This window comes from Lygodium microphyllum, chromosome 10 (genome assembly GCF_053477565.2).
Source record: "Lygodium microphyllum isolate KBCC chromosome 10, Lygodium_microphyllum_v1.1.10, whole genome shotgun sequence".
NCBI lineage: Eukaryota > Viridiplantae > Streptophyta > Polypodiopsida > Schizaeales > Lygodiaceae > Lygodium > Lygodium microphyllum.
In genome coordinates this window covers 62,705,257-62,719,780 of record NC_141144.1, presented here as the reverse complement: position 1 = coordinate 62,719,780, position 14,524 = coordinate 62,705,257, and the positions used below count along the sequence as shown (strand labels likewise).

Sequence of the window (14,524 nt, the reverse complement as noted above, 5' to 3'; positions counted from 1 at the left end):
AAAGGAGTCACTCCCTACCTCTCTCAATTTTCTTAGTCACCCTTTCATACTCTTAAGGACAAATTGGCAAGAAAAATTAACTTTTAAAATGTGCACATCTGATCCTTGAGAGATTCAAACAAAATCATAAGCTATGCACATTTTCTTGTGCCATCTCTATTCTAATGTGGTCCAATTCCCAAGTTAGAATGTGAACATCTTTAGAATCAAGTCCCTTCTTTGATGAGTAGGGCAGGATCAGCAAATCAAGGGAGCATGCTTGTTAGGCACCTTTGCTATCCGCCCACACTAGAACTTCCAACTACTGCTCAAAATCCCATTGGTTCTTCCTTGTCCAGCTTGTACCTTCCCAGTCTTCTTTTGTTTAAGATCTTCGCGATGGATCGTTCGTGATAACCCCTTTCATGCAAGTCTCTTGCCTTCCAATGCATCTTTGGCTTGGACAGATCTCAATAACAATAACCGTAGGCAGGGAACTTTGTGCTTATCTTTTGAAAGAGTGGCCATAAGCATACAGTGATTGTGGCAACCTTCAAAAATAAGTAAGAATCCACGTTAAATATAACAAGGCGTAACAGACAACATGCTAGCAATCTCGAGAAGCAGAGTCATGCACCATCAGATATCTCGTGGAACGCCCTTGGTTGTCTTCTAAAAGAGCTCTTGCGTAAACCCTACTATTTCCAGTTAAACGATTAATTTTGGCAGCAAAACATTTGAGTCTACACCATTGCACCTGGACAAAACAATAAAATACCTAGAAAGAGATTACATCACAATCCCAAATACCAGTTGTTGCCTCTAAGAAACAAGCTGCTGAAAAGACCGCAAGAGGGAAGGGGACGGGGAGGGTGAGGGCAGGGGATTCAATAGTTCTCAAATTGGCAGGAGCAAGGAGTTGGGACCAGAACATCTGAATGCAAATTGGTGGGCATTTGTTCATACACTCGTGAACATTCGTTGTCTATACACTGGTTAACATTAATCTACAATTTGTGAACGAATGTCTGCTGGCTAGAGAACACACTTGGGATCAAGGCAAGGCTTCCACTGACAGCTATGTACAATTTCAAGATGTACAAATATATGGCTGCAGTATATTACAAAGCTTTTGCTAGCACTACATTGTAGCCTCAAAAAAACCTAAACTAAGCCTCTATCGATCTATATCAACCTTCCAATATTGGAGAGGTTTGATTGATGCCACAATCTCCAAAATTGATGTGATGCATGCCAATCACTTGGAAAAACAGAAATTATAAATAAGGCACAGCTGACATATCATGAAAGCCGTATAGCCATTTCTTGAAGCAGAGTTCTCTTTTGGACAGCATTGATAAGACCAGCACATTCTGCATTTTCAAACACCTCGCCCATAATTGCAGCAGCATGGCCAAATGGTTCCTCCTCTGCAGGCCTTTTCAACATGAACGCCTGCACATCATAAAATGCTTATCAAGAAGAGCATTTTCGAGACAGTAACATGCATCAACGAACACTGATGCTATATCTAACATTGTCGGTTACAGTGCTGTACCTGGTTATGATGCTTTATTTCTAGAGTCCCACAAGGCTGAATCCATGGTTCGCCGTCTATTTGTACTGGGAAATCTGACCCAGTTATGATCTTGATAGCCTGTCCTTGTCCCAATCTACGAGCTCTTGAAAGTCCCACCTATAAAATGGAACTCAATTTTGCCAGACTAGCAATGCAACAAATAAAAGGTTCTAAGATTTTGCAACATTGTACTACCTGAAGCTTTCCCAAATGCCATGTCCCACAAATGCCCACCACTTCTAGCATCTTATCATGCATTGACTGAGGATCAAATTCATCATCATGTTCTTCTTCATTTTGCCATAGATCAACACCCCCCATATAGCTTCCAATATTGAGAACAAGAATACCTTCAATATCCTGAACATGAATACATTTGAACAGCAGAATTACATCAAAACAAGTTCTGGGAAACACTAACAGCACTTTAGTCAGTATATGAGCTTTGATTTATCAACAGATCCCTGATCTAACCTCTGGAATCTCCAGTTCAACCCCATCAATCATCAGATGAAGTTGCCAAGGCAGATCAGCACATGTTCGGTCAAGGATGTCTTTAGCACCTTCCCTTGCATAGAGCATTTTATTCAGAAACTGCACCAACCACATGCAACTGTTAGGCGCATGGTATAGAGGGTTCTTACAAGACCAACAACAAGATCAGGAGACAGAAAAGATGTAGTTTAGCTCACCTGATTGTAAAACTTTTCAGGACTTTCTTCTCGCAATAAATGTATGTCTAGAGCCACCTTGGCATCACACCCAATGCCTATAATATAACATGTATCCTTTTATTAGCAAACTGAAGCATCAGTTAAGTGACTGGGTTAAAGCTTACTGAAAAGTATACCTAAATAATTATTCATAAACTTCGTGGTGACTGTTTTGAGACCCCTTTGACGGTGAAGGCGATCTGTTATACTGACACGCCAGCGATCAAGCATTGTTACTGCAGCATGATCAATTTGTCGCAAGACACTGCTAAGACCACCTTGTCTTTCAACTGCGCCAAATCCACCACCCCATAACAAGACCCTAGCCAAGTCATTTCCAGTTCCTATTGGAAGAATTGCAACAGGAGGTGGGGAGACAAAGTTCTGCTTGTCAATTGCATCAAGAACCCAGCCAACAGAGCCATCACCCCCACAAACAAGTACTTTGAATTGTGACACATTTGAAAAAAATGATAAACCCACTTCAGGACCTTGAGCAGCACCCAGCTCAAAAATCTGAAACCACCAAACACAGAAAGCACTTCAGTACCTAACTCGTTGCTCCTGTAAATAGCAAAAACTTGAAATGTGAACCCCAGCAAGACTATTAAAACGAGTTTGTTTTGCATTGAGCAACCAGACACTTCACTCAAAGACTTGCCCATCAATTTTCAATCTAAATAACCTAGGTATACCACGCCTAAAAATTAACCTCTCTGCCTTCCCAAATACCACTCAGTGCATCCACTATGAGAAGAATTATTTCATTTCAATGTTTTACCCATTTTTGTTTGGGTTGTTGATAGTCATCCTTGACTTTGACCACATGTACTAGACTTCTTTTTTAAGAAACATCCTTGTCCTTTTCCTCAGGAGAATTATAGGATATCCTTGTCTTTTGGAATTTTTTCCTTATGTTCTACATTTCTTAGTCACTAGAAATTCTGTCTAACAAACCTAATTTTAAAGACTTTTGAAGATCTTATGAACAGCCTCTCAATGGCATCTGCTTCACTCTCTGATTTGTAGCCTACCTTAAATCCAACATTAAATACCAAGATTGAGCTTCAGTTGCTTTGAACAGGAAGGCTGATTGAAACTTGAAAGCCCCAGTGCCACTTACAACTTCTGGCCTTACCTTGGCACACATATTACAACAGTATGGGAACCTATTGGCTTGGGCACCATGCACATGGGCTCACACTGAAACATCAGGATCCAACCTGCACATGAGACACAACACAAGCCATGTAGAAAAAACCACAGAAATGCACATCAGACTCACCTTCCAGCCATACAATGATATGGGCACACCTAAGAGCCTAGGGCCAATAGAATAACTGGCACAAGGCAGCACACACCACAAAGGCTGGCATCCCATAACACCAGCCTACACCATCCTAATATGTGGACATGGCAACCATTGGGCATAGCATCCAAGTGCGGTGATCACACTCAACATGGCACAAATGAACCATTTGTCCTTTTTATAGGACTCCTTGGGCACTCTACCCAAGTAGTGCATTCACACTTAGTCACTAAGTGAGCTAAGGCTGTGACCAATAGTGTGGGCACACATCCTGAATGCCTGAGGATGTAACACACAGCAAAAGGTAGTCTCATACTCCCACCATCAAAAATCACTGGTGTCGCCAGCAATGAGTTTGAATAATTAAGACTTCAAACATCAAATGACTGCCCGTATGCCCTCTTGTTCTGATCTCCCCTGCACTTAATCAGTGACATGGCTACACAAGTAGACGGCAGCTCAGACCTATACATAGCACCTCAAAATTCAGAAGAACTGCAGTACCTTAAAGAGAGCTAGAGATGCTTGCCTATCTGCATGATCTGAGGCTTCATTGAGAAATCAAATACCTTCCCAAAACCTAGTCTGATTACAAAAAACAGTCTTAGAATACTTTGTGACTGTAAAGTAAGCATCCCCCAAATACCATCAAAGAATTGCCAAGCTTCCTTATCATAGATTTGGCATAAATAAGTTAGTCCAAGCCTAAGGCACCTCACCAAGCAAGCCACGGTCTTTCAATGATGAACATAAACAACAGGTATGGATGGAAGACAATGAATATGGGCAATGCATTAACTGATGATGATATCAAGAAAAAATGAAATTAAGCAGTAGGCAAATGGGAAATATGTTGTGGGACCATCACCTACAGTCAATTTGAAAACAGAAGCTGCTTGACTGACTTTTCAGTTATACTTCCTACCTTCAACAGTCCATGCAATTGTGTGCTTCTGAAACTTGTTCCTGCATGTACACATACTGCACGATGGAACGTGAATTTGAGTTGTCGCTCTTGACACACCCATCTATGTGCTTAGTCTGTCTCGATTCTTTATATGACAATGAATGTGCAATACAGTTGATGAGTGATGCCACTAAACTGTCCGTGACAATCAACAATAAAGGGTCATGAAACTCAGAAGTCAAGGATTAGGAAAATGAAGAGAAAGATGATGAAGCTCTAACAGTAATCATAATGGAAGGTCAAGTGTTATACAAGAGGCTCTAAAGGTATGATAACAAAGGATGAAGATATGTGAACCAAGACAAAGAGATGAATATATTTAGGTGTAACCATAGGATGATACATTCCTTGATTCTATCACCACATGAGTATAATATCTCCCAATTTCTTCCACTGAAACATGTAAAACAATTCATTGGATATAATTGGCAGCAGAAAAAGGACCCACAGTGATAATTCAGATACATACAAGACCCACATGGCAATGAGAGGAACTACTTGCTAATAGAACATTGTTAGACATGATACATTAGATAGAGCATTTGTTATGAGCCGATTCTCTCTACAAGTGCTCCAACCAAAGGATATACATTATCTGATCGTATGGTACTTGGACAGAAAACCCTGAGTAAATCTAGTTGCAACTTCTATCGTGCTATTACTTCTGTAACACTACCAGAACAATTTTGAGACCAAAAGAACTTAGAAGTGGCACCACAATAGATCATAGCATAATCTACAAATGACTAGGCCAAACAAAATATTACTTTGTATCTCCAATACAGCTCTAGACGGCTGTAAACACTATAAAAGCAGGATACCTCCGATGGCCAACATAGATGACTATAAGCCAGCCTATGCACTTGCACTTCTCCTACTTCCTGTATCATTTCGCATGTATAGCCACCCCACTTGCTACTCCTACACTTCAATTTTATAGTTTATGCTCATGCTTGGCTGGTGCTCTTCATCTCCGTGCCTACCTTCTACCAGAGGATATCATCGTGGCTTACTTTGGGCAGACTCTTCTTTGTCCTTGTTCTCTTGTTTGCACTTTCCCATTCTCTCAACCCACTGCACTCCCACAACTAAAATTAATAATGTGCTCAATTGAGTTACTCCCTCGCAGAATAAAGTAGTGAACAGAAGAACTATCATGTTTTCTAACTCATGGAAAATAGGCTTTCTATCTTGTGTGACTCTTGAAGTAATAAAACTGATTAGGTTCCATCAGTAACATATTGACACCCATCATCTACAAAGAAAGGATTATGTTCATAGTTTTGACAAACAAGAAGACATGGTGATGTACTCAGTTAACTCATCTCTTCTGTGGTCTACATAGGAGCCCATCTTGCTTCATAACAACCAAATTTTTATATGCTTGTCGCTTATAACTGACAATTCACAAACTGTGAGCTTTGGGAAAAATCGTGGAGCAAGTGGCTGAGCTTTGGGGAAAATTGTGGAGCACCTGTGAGTTTTGACAAACAAGAAGACATGGTGAGGTACTCAGTTAACTCCCCTCTTTTGTGGTCTACATAGGAGCCCATCTTGCTTCATAGCAACCAAATTTTTCTATAATTGTCACTTATAACCGACAATTCACAAACTGTGAGCTTGGGGAAAAATCCTGGAGCAAGTGGACACAGCAAGGCTTATGAAATGTCACATCATCCCACAGTCCATCTACCTCAAACTTGCTTATATTTTTCTAAAATCACAAAAAGGCCATTTGATAGACTCCAAACTGCATGACCATTGTGATGAATTACAAGTTCAAAGAGGAGCAATAAGACAAAGTAGTAGTCATATAAAAACTTTCAACTCACAACACAACAGCCATGAATGTGTGAAGCAGATAGATAAATAACTTTAAAATCATCAATTAATTCCAATCAAAGCAACCCTAAATGAGAAACTAGTCAGTGATGTTGCATCTCATGTTGAACCAATTCAACTTATGTTTTACACATATAGGTTAAAATAATGAAAATGATGCTAACCTGTACGGGATTCAAAAGCATGTTGAAGTGCCTTCTCAAGGATATGCCTTGTTGAGCCCCACTTTTCTTGTTAATGAATACTAGCAGTGGTCGAACATCATGTGGGAGATCCACTATGGAGTACCTCGATCTTCTCCCACCTATGTTTTTGCTGCCATAATCTTCAGCAATAGCAGAATTTTTTGTGCCACTTACCAATGAACCATTTTCAAGTGAACCAGTGTCGGCATGGGATTTATCGCCATTTGGCACCAGATCACAGTCCACCTTAGTTTCACTTGTGCAGCTTTCTCCCCTGGTTACAGAAACAGCACTAATATCGTCGGAGTCATCAAAACTGAGAGGAACAATCTGTTGGCTGGAGTCGGCAGTGTCACTTTCACCACTACTACAATGAAGAGAATCAGAATATGGACTATTTTCAGTATTATTTGAAGCAAAATCAGCTAAATGCTCATTTGACTGTTTTCTTCTCCTCCGCCGTTGTCGAATTTGCCCTCGAACAGAAGAAGCAATGTCATTGGCACCTTGAGTTAGTGTCTTGAAAAATCCGCCTCCAAAGTTCTTTGTCCCATTATCTTTTACATAAAGTGGTGACACAATTAGCCTTTTCAGAGATCCAAAATCACAAGCCTCTTCAGTATCCTGGGGGGCACTAGCATGGCAATCAATGTGGACTTGGCGTTGACACCACATGCACCGCCAAATGGCAGAAGGGGCAAAAAGTGAACCACTACAAGGCTCTTCACAATGCACGCAATACGCCTGCTCCTCTAGCTTCTCTTCTTTATCCCCTAATCTCTCTACCCAATGATGGAGGAGGACTTTTGAGCCGGCCATAGCAACATTCTTGCACTCTGAATGTAGATTCTTCGAGCAGCTTACATGCGCTGCAGCTCCACAGACAAGGCATCGGGGTACAAAAGTCTCCGAACCCAAGGACTGTCCTGGTGCAAGAGGGTTTAAGCAAACTGAGCAAGTGGACGGGCCTCCTTTGTAGAGCTCTGGACTCCATAAATGTGGGAATGAAGAGCTTCTTCTCTTTCCTCTAGATTTACGCTTGGCACGGACTGCTGCCTTCATCCAATGAAGGGAAACCTTCCTGTTCCATCGACTGATAACATACAAGAAAATGGCAATAGCAATGGCCAAAACGGTGAAGCATCCTGTCCAAACAACAGGAGACTCACGAAACTTGCTGATGCTTTGTAGAATGAATCGCAGGGGATCTGGAGGAGAGGAATAAGGGGAGATTGATTCGCTATGATCCATAGATGAAGAACAAAATGCGGAGCAGAGGAAAAAGCATTGCCCTGATTTTTGCAAGTCTTAAATGCTTGAAACGATAGATGAATGTCTGGTTCGCGATCTCTCACTGCCTCTCTCCTCAGGCGTGATTTGTGTGTAGACTTCCAAAGCAGTGCAAAGGACGAAACCTCAAGACCTATATAAGATGAGCCACGGAGTCGGACCTCTTAATGTAGTCATCTTTGTCTTCGGAGTTTTGGCTAAGCCTAGCAACAAAATCAGCATCTAGAAAATAGGATACTATAGACATGAAAACGGAGATCGGAAAGAAAAGATCGTGCACCTGAAGCTTCTGATTCTCGGGCCGTCGAGAGTTGGAAAACAGCGATCAGAAACCAATTTTACTGGTTCTAACAAAGTCTCCGTAAATCCTTTACTGCACCAGCAAAATGCGAAGGAAACCGATTAAGCAAGAAAGCAGAGCAGGAGAGGACGAAAAGCGCTCTCTCTCTCTCGCAAAATAAAAGTACAGAATAGACGAAGGGAGGAGCGGGCAAGAAAGGCGCCGGAAGAAACGGATACGGAGGTACCGAGGAAGGAGAAAACAAAAAAACGAGATGAAAGGAAAAGGAATCGGGCGGGGAGGGGCGGGGTCGGGGTCCCGGGGAGAAAATAAGGTAAAACGAAATCGCAAACTCACAAGAAGATTGCTGGTCCGATGGAAGCTCCTCATTCGCCGGAAGCAAGCATCTGCTGCAGGTTTGAGCTCTTGTGCAGGTAATGTGTGTGCGTGTGTGGGGTGTGTGTGCGCGCGCGCGAATAAGAGAGATCAGATAATGCAGGCAATGTCGCACCACCGTTGTCGCCGTCGTCGTCGTCTTCTTCTTCTTCAAATGTTCCTTACGCCCGCAAATGAATGAATATGAATGAATGAAGGAGGCAGAAAGAAAGCCTGCGCGTAGACGTACACTGTCGGTCCTTCCGTACACGTGTATTAGCGTATACAACAGAAGCCTGTGTAATATACCTACAACACCGTCGGTACTATCAATTGTGTATACGGCCGACGTCGGCGGTACCTTAATTGACCGCCCAACCCGTCCCGATTTAGGGCTAGACCCTCCCCAATGGGCCCCCTCCTTGTGTGCCTAAGACAACCTTGGAGATATTCTCATGGGGCCATCTCACATGGAACTTCACTGAGAATCAAGTTATACTAATTTAAAGCCGATTGATGCAATATACCACACCCCCCCCCCCCCCCCCCAACAAACCTCTCGCATAATTGTATCCCTTAGCATTGACCCAGTCGGTGTAAAAAAACTATTCGTGCTACCTTTGTCCGCTTCTCCGACATACATGAGTGAGTGCCTTGCAAAAACACCCGTGCTAGACTCTCCCTTCTTGCACTCTTAGATTAGCATTTTTAAGTTGAGTAAAACCCCTTGTAGAATGATTGTGCGCAATTCAAAACCTATTTTGTTATAGGCTCGAGGAGAAAGATTTGTTTCACTTAACATATTTGATCAAATGCAAAAATTCCCGCAATGGACAAGATTGACTAATTACGGTTCAAAGCCAACAAGTTCACATGTTCAAAGGAACTTTCCTCTTAGCACTTTTAGCATCTTGTGTAAAAAACATGTGGTTTGGCAAATATTATGTCGAACTCTCATTTCAACATCTAAACCTTCAACCACAAGCTCAACTACATCAACAAATACAATGTATTGAGGTGCATTAAGTGCTGACAAATTTGAAGAGAATATAAAAATGGATCAAATGACAACATTGAGTCGAAACCAATCTTCTTTTAAGTTACTCTTACCCTCAAATGTTCTAAGTGCAAGCTTTCCAAATAAAACACATAATGCACCATGTTAGAATGAGCCATGAACACAAGCACATCTAAAGTGAGGACAAAAATGAATGTGAAGACAATCTTTAGTTGAAACTGATTTTGTTTTCAAGTACAATGTGATGGTTGTGTTTAATTATCTACTAACATTCCACATGCGCTTCGCACGCACAAAACGCTGGCCCGCTTTGCGAAAGCTTCGCTCAACAATCCATTTCTCCTCTTTCTCTCTCCTTTTTTTCCTCTCTCTCTCTCTCCCTCCCTCTCTCTCTCTCTTTTTCTTTGCCTTTTATTTTAGTTTTTTTTTCTTCTCTCCTGGTTCTCTTTCTCTTTCTCTTTTCTCTCCCCGCCTTTCTTCTCTCTCTCTCTCTCTCTCTCTCTCTCTCTCATTATTCTCCCCCCTCTCCTCTCTTTTCCTTTCTTTCTCCCTCTCCTCTTTTTTCCTTTTTTTCTTCTTCTTTTCTCTCTCTCTTAATTCTCTTTTTTTTAATTTCATTTTCTCTCTTTCTCTCTCTCTCTCTCTCTCCCTCTCTCTCTCTCTCTCTCTCTCTCTCTCTCCTCTATTTTTTATTCTCTCTCTTTTTAAATTTTATCTTTTCTCTCTCTATAATTCTCTCTACATGTTCTCTCTCTCTTCTTCTTCTTCTTCTTCTTCTTTCACTTTCTTTCTCCCCCCCCCCCCTCAGTCTCTCTTAAAAAAGTATGTAAATTTTATCTTTTCCCTCTATAATTCTCTATTTATGTTTATATTCTTTCTCTTCTTCTCTTCTCTCTCTCTCTCTCTCTCTCTCTCTCTCTCTCTCTCTCTCTCTCTCTCTCTCTCTCCGCCCCCTTTTCTTCTCCCCTTTCTCCTATTTTTTCTTTTTTTCTTCTCTTCCTCTCTCCCTTTTAAATTTTATCTCTTTCTTCTCTCCTTCTCTCTCTTTTAAATGTTATCGTTTCTCTCTCTCTCTTCCCCCTTTCTCCTCTCTCCCTTCCTCTCTCTCTCTCTAAAAATATTTAAATTTTAAAAAGAATTTTCTCTTTTTTCCCATCTCTTTTCCTCTTTCTTCTTATTTTTCTTCTCTCTCTCTCCCCTCTCCTCTCCTTTCCTTCTCTCTCCTCTTTTTTCCTTTTTTTATTCTCTCTTTAAATTTTTTTCTTTTCTCTTTCTTTTAACTTTTATCTTTCCTCTCTCTATAATTCTCTGTGTTCAAATTCTATCTCTTCTTCTTCTTCTTCTTTTCTCTCTCTCATTTTCTTCTCTGTCTCTATCCCCCCTCTCTCCTCTCTTTTCCTTTTTTTTTCTCTCTCTCTTAAATTTTATATTTCCTCTTTTTATAATTCTCTTTCTCTCTGTCCCCCCTCTCTCTCCCTTCCTCTCCTCTTCTTTCTTTTTTGCTCTCTCTCTCTCTCTCTCTCTCTCTCTCTCTTTATTTTAATTAAAAAGAAAGTTTCTCTTTTTTCTTTTTCCCCATCTCTCTATAATTCTCTCTATGTTCAAATTCTCTCTTTTCTTCTTATTTTCTCTCTCTCATTTTCTTCTCTCTGTCTTTGTCCCCCCTCTCTCCTCTCTTTTCCTTTTTTATTTCTCTCTCTCTCTCTCTCTCTCTCTCTCTCTCTCTCTCTCAAATTTTATATTCCTCTCTCTATAATTCTCTTTCTCTGACTATTCTCTTTCCTCTTTCTCCCCCTTCTCTCTTAGTCTTCTTCTTTTGATCCTTCTTCTTCTTCTTCTTCCTCTCTCTCTCTCTCTCTCTCCTTCTCAAAGTGTGTGAAAAATTATGTTTAAAAACTTTAAATTAAAAAATTAAAATGTTTAATTTAAAATATTTAAATTAAAAAGTTTAATCTAACTAAGAGAGAGAGTTTTGATTTAAAAAGAAGTTTGATTTAATTAAAGGAGAGAGAGAGAGAGAGAGAGAGAACCTAGGCCCTACACATGAGAGAGAGGGGGGAGGGGGGAAGAATTTAATTAAAAGGGGGATGGGGAAAAGAAAAAGAGAGATTATAAGTGTGAGAGAGGGGAGGGGGTTTTAATTTAAAAAAAGGGGGGGAGGAGGGGCTCTGGTGGGTGGGGGGGGGGGGGGGGGGGGGCTTCAATAAAAAAAGGCAAAGGGAAGAGAAAATGAGATATTGCACTTGAGAAAGAGAGGAGGGGAGGGGGTTTCGATTGAAAAAGGAAGGTTTGGAAAAGGGGGTAGGTTGGAGAAGCCCTCTGGAGGTTCGGGGCTTTCCGAACCTATAGCTAAAATAATATAGTAATAAGATTTCACACACACACACACACACTCTCTCTCTCTCTCTCTCTCTCTCTCTCTCTCTCTCTCTCTCTCTCTCTTAAATTTTATATTTCCTCTCTCAATAATTCTCTTTCTCTCTATTCCCCTCTCTCACCTCCCTCCCTCTCTTCTTTTTTTTGCTCTTTCTCTTTCTCTCTCTCTCCTTATTTTAATTAAACAAAACTTTTACATTAAAAAGTTTAATCTGAGAGAGAGAGAGAGAGAAAACCTAGGCCCTATGCATGAGAGAGAGGGGGGAGGGGGAGAAGAAAAATGTTTGATTAAAAAAAGACTATTCTCTTTCCTCTTTCTCCCCCTTCTCTCTTAGTCTTCTTTTGATCCTTCTTCTTCATCTTCTCTCTCTCTCTCTCTCTCTCTCTCTCTCTCTCTCTCTCTCAAAGTGTGTGAAAAACTATGTTCGAAAGATTTTAAATTAAAAAAACTTTTAAAATGTTTAATTAAATAAAAGTTTAAATTAAAAAGTTTAATCTAAGAGAGAGAGAGAGAAAAAAAAACCTAGGCCCTACATATGAGAGAGAGAGGGGAGAGGGGGGAAGAATTTAATTAAAAAGGGGATGGGAAAAAGAAAGAGAGACATTATAAGTGAGAGAGAGGGGAGGGGTTTTAATTAAAAAAAGGGGGGGAAAGGCTTTAATGAAAAAAGACAAAGAGAAGAGAAAATGAGATATTGCACATGAGAAAGAGAGGAGGGGAGGGGGTTTTGATTGAAAAAGGGAGGTTTGGAAAAGGGGGTAGGTTTCTGGAGGTTCAAGGCTTTCCGAACCTGTAGCTAAAATAATATAGTAGTAAGAAGTAAGATAAGATGCAACTTGAAATCCATGGCTAAGCATCATAGCTAACATACAAATATTCACCATCTATGCACCAAAAATTACACTTGTACTTCTAACATATAGCAACTTTTTTTAAATATTTACAATATAAAGGGAGTTATGAACCCTTAGAAAATCTCACCCATTAAAGTGTTACCCAATGGTTGCCTTTATGCCCATGTTTCTTACTTTTCAAGTCACACCATAGTTATCACAAAAAATTTGATGCTTATTGTCAAATAAATGGCAAATCTTCAACATTTAAAAATTAAAATGTCATTTTTTAATGCATACAAATAAATATGTATTATTTGAAGTAAAAAAGGATAGTTACAGCATCCAAATGGATCAATCTTGTGAGTAAAATTGAAATGTCATTACTTTGGTTACATGTTCTTTGGTTGTGGGATTATGATGTGCTTTTCGTATCATTCATGGGCATGAACACTCTATAATACAAATGAACCCCGATGTCTAAAATAGTGCACATTCTAATTTATGCACATGTGTAGAATGTTCTCAAATATAAATGATACCAATAGTCCACAATTGTTGAGACATGATGCCAAGTGCAAAGTTACCCACAATTATGGGTAGCTCATTGTTTGTGATATTATTTATGGTCTCTATATCTTATGAAGTGCTACACATTTACCAACAATGTGACATGATTAGCGTGTTTAACTTAGGTAGATTTCATCCTAATGAATTGTAATGTCCTAGCAATACAGTTAATGAAGATGGGATTAAGCAAGTACCAAAGTTGGACCTTGAAATAGATCGTGGATTCTTCTTAGTGGCTTAAAAGAGGTCAATAAAGGCATGTACCTAGCCCATTGCCATTGTTGCCTTCATGAGTTTGAATCCACTCATAAGTTTGGATCATCTTGGATTCTTCCCAATGTCTCAAATGGTCTTGAAACGAATTGTACCTAGCTCATAACAATTGTTGCATTGATGAGTTTGAATCTACCCCATGCTTTGTAACCACTCCACCCTCTCTCGTGCACTCAAGAAGTATATCTCCCTTTTTCTATAAATCTTTTTGGTATTTAGAGGATGTTGCTTTTGATTATGGCTACCACAACTTAGTCTCATATGACATTAATAAGAGTAGATGCATTTATATCTTAGTGGTTGGCTTTTCCCTTGACTTTAATTTGACATACAATTTCCATTTATGTCAAGGTGATTGGCCTTCCTATTGAATCCTAATATCTTTTTTATCTTGGAAAATGCAAACGTTAAGGAGGGGTTGTATCTCCCCTTTTTTCAAGAGAGGGGTTGTATCAACCTTTGGACTTTTGCCTTCATTTTAAAGGTGGCATGAAACTTTCCAAAAAGTTGGGATGTGGCCTTGAAAGAATGGGCAAGAGTATACATTGTGCTACTTTAAGCATTCAAATCTCTAACACAATAAATAACTTTCAACTTTGTTTAAAATTTTATTTGGATCTACAAGCATTTTATGTCCACATGCTTCCACATCTTAAAGTCCCACTACCTAAATATAATATCCATTTCAAGTAAGAAAAATCTGGAAGACTTTGTTCATACCTCAAAGCCATAGAAAATGCTAGAATATAGGGTTTTAATCATAACTGATAGTTTCATATGTACACTTTCGCTTGAAATAGGGTTCTTACTCTTTAAGCTATCATTACATCTTGGCACTCGTGCTAATATATTGGCTCTTGATAACTGACTATTTGTTAACTAAATGGTTTGCTCCTTAGAGAGTACTATTTGAATGCTTATACTAGAACACCAT

At 39.8% G+C, this 14,524-nt stretch overlaps 1 protein-coding gene across 1 annotated transcript; it reads right to left on the bottom strand.

The window, feature by feature from the left end:
- Positions 1-735: 735 nt before the first annotated feature.
- Positions 736-8,727, bottom strand: LOC148030078 (diacylglycerol kinase 1-like). The gene is made up of 9 exons (XM_087686352.1): positions 8,502-8,727; positions 8,145-8,237; positions 6,554-7,997; positions 2,409-2,787; positions 2,251-2,327; positions 2,033-2,152; positions 1,754-1,918; positions 1,538-1,675; positions 736-1,434 (listed from the first exon to the last, which is right to left on the bottom strand). Exons 3-9 carry the CDS (start codon positions 7,823-7,825, stop codon positions 1,282-1,284), a joined length of 2,304 nt encoding a protein of 767 aa, XP_087542478.1. The 5' UTR covers positions 7,826-7,997; positions 8,145-8,237; positions 8,502-8,727; the 3' UTR covers positions 736-1,281.
- Positions 8,728-14,524: the final 5,797 nt, after the last annotated feature.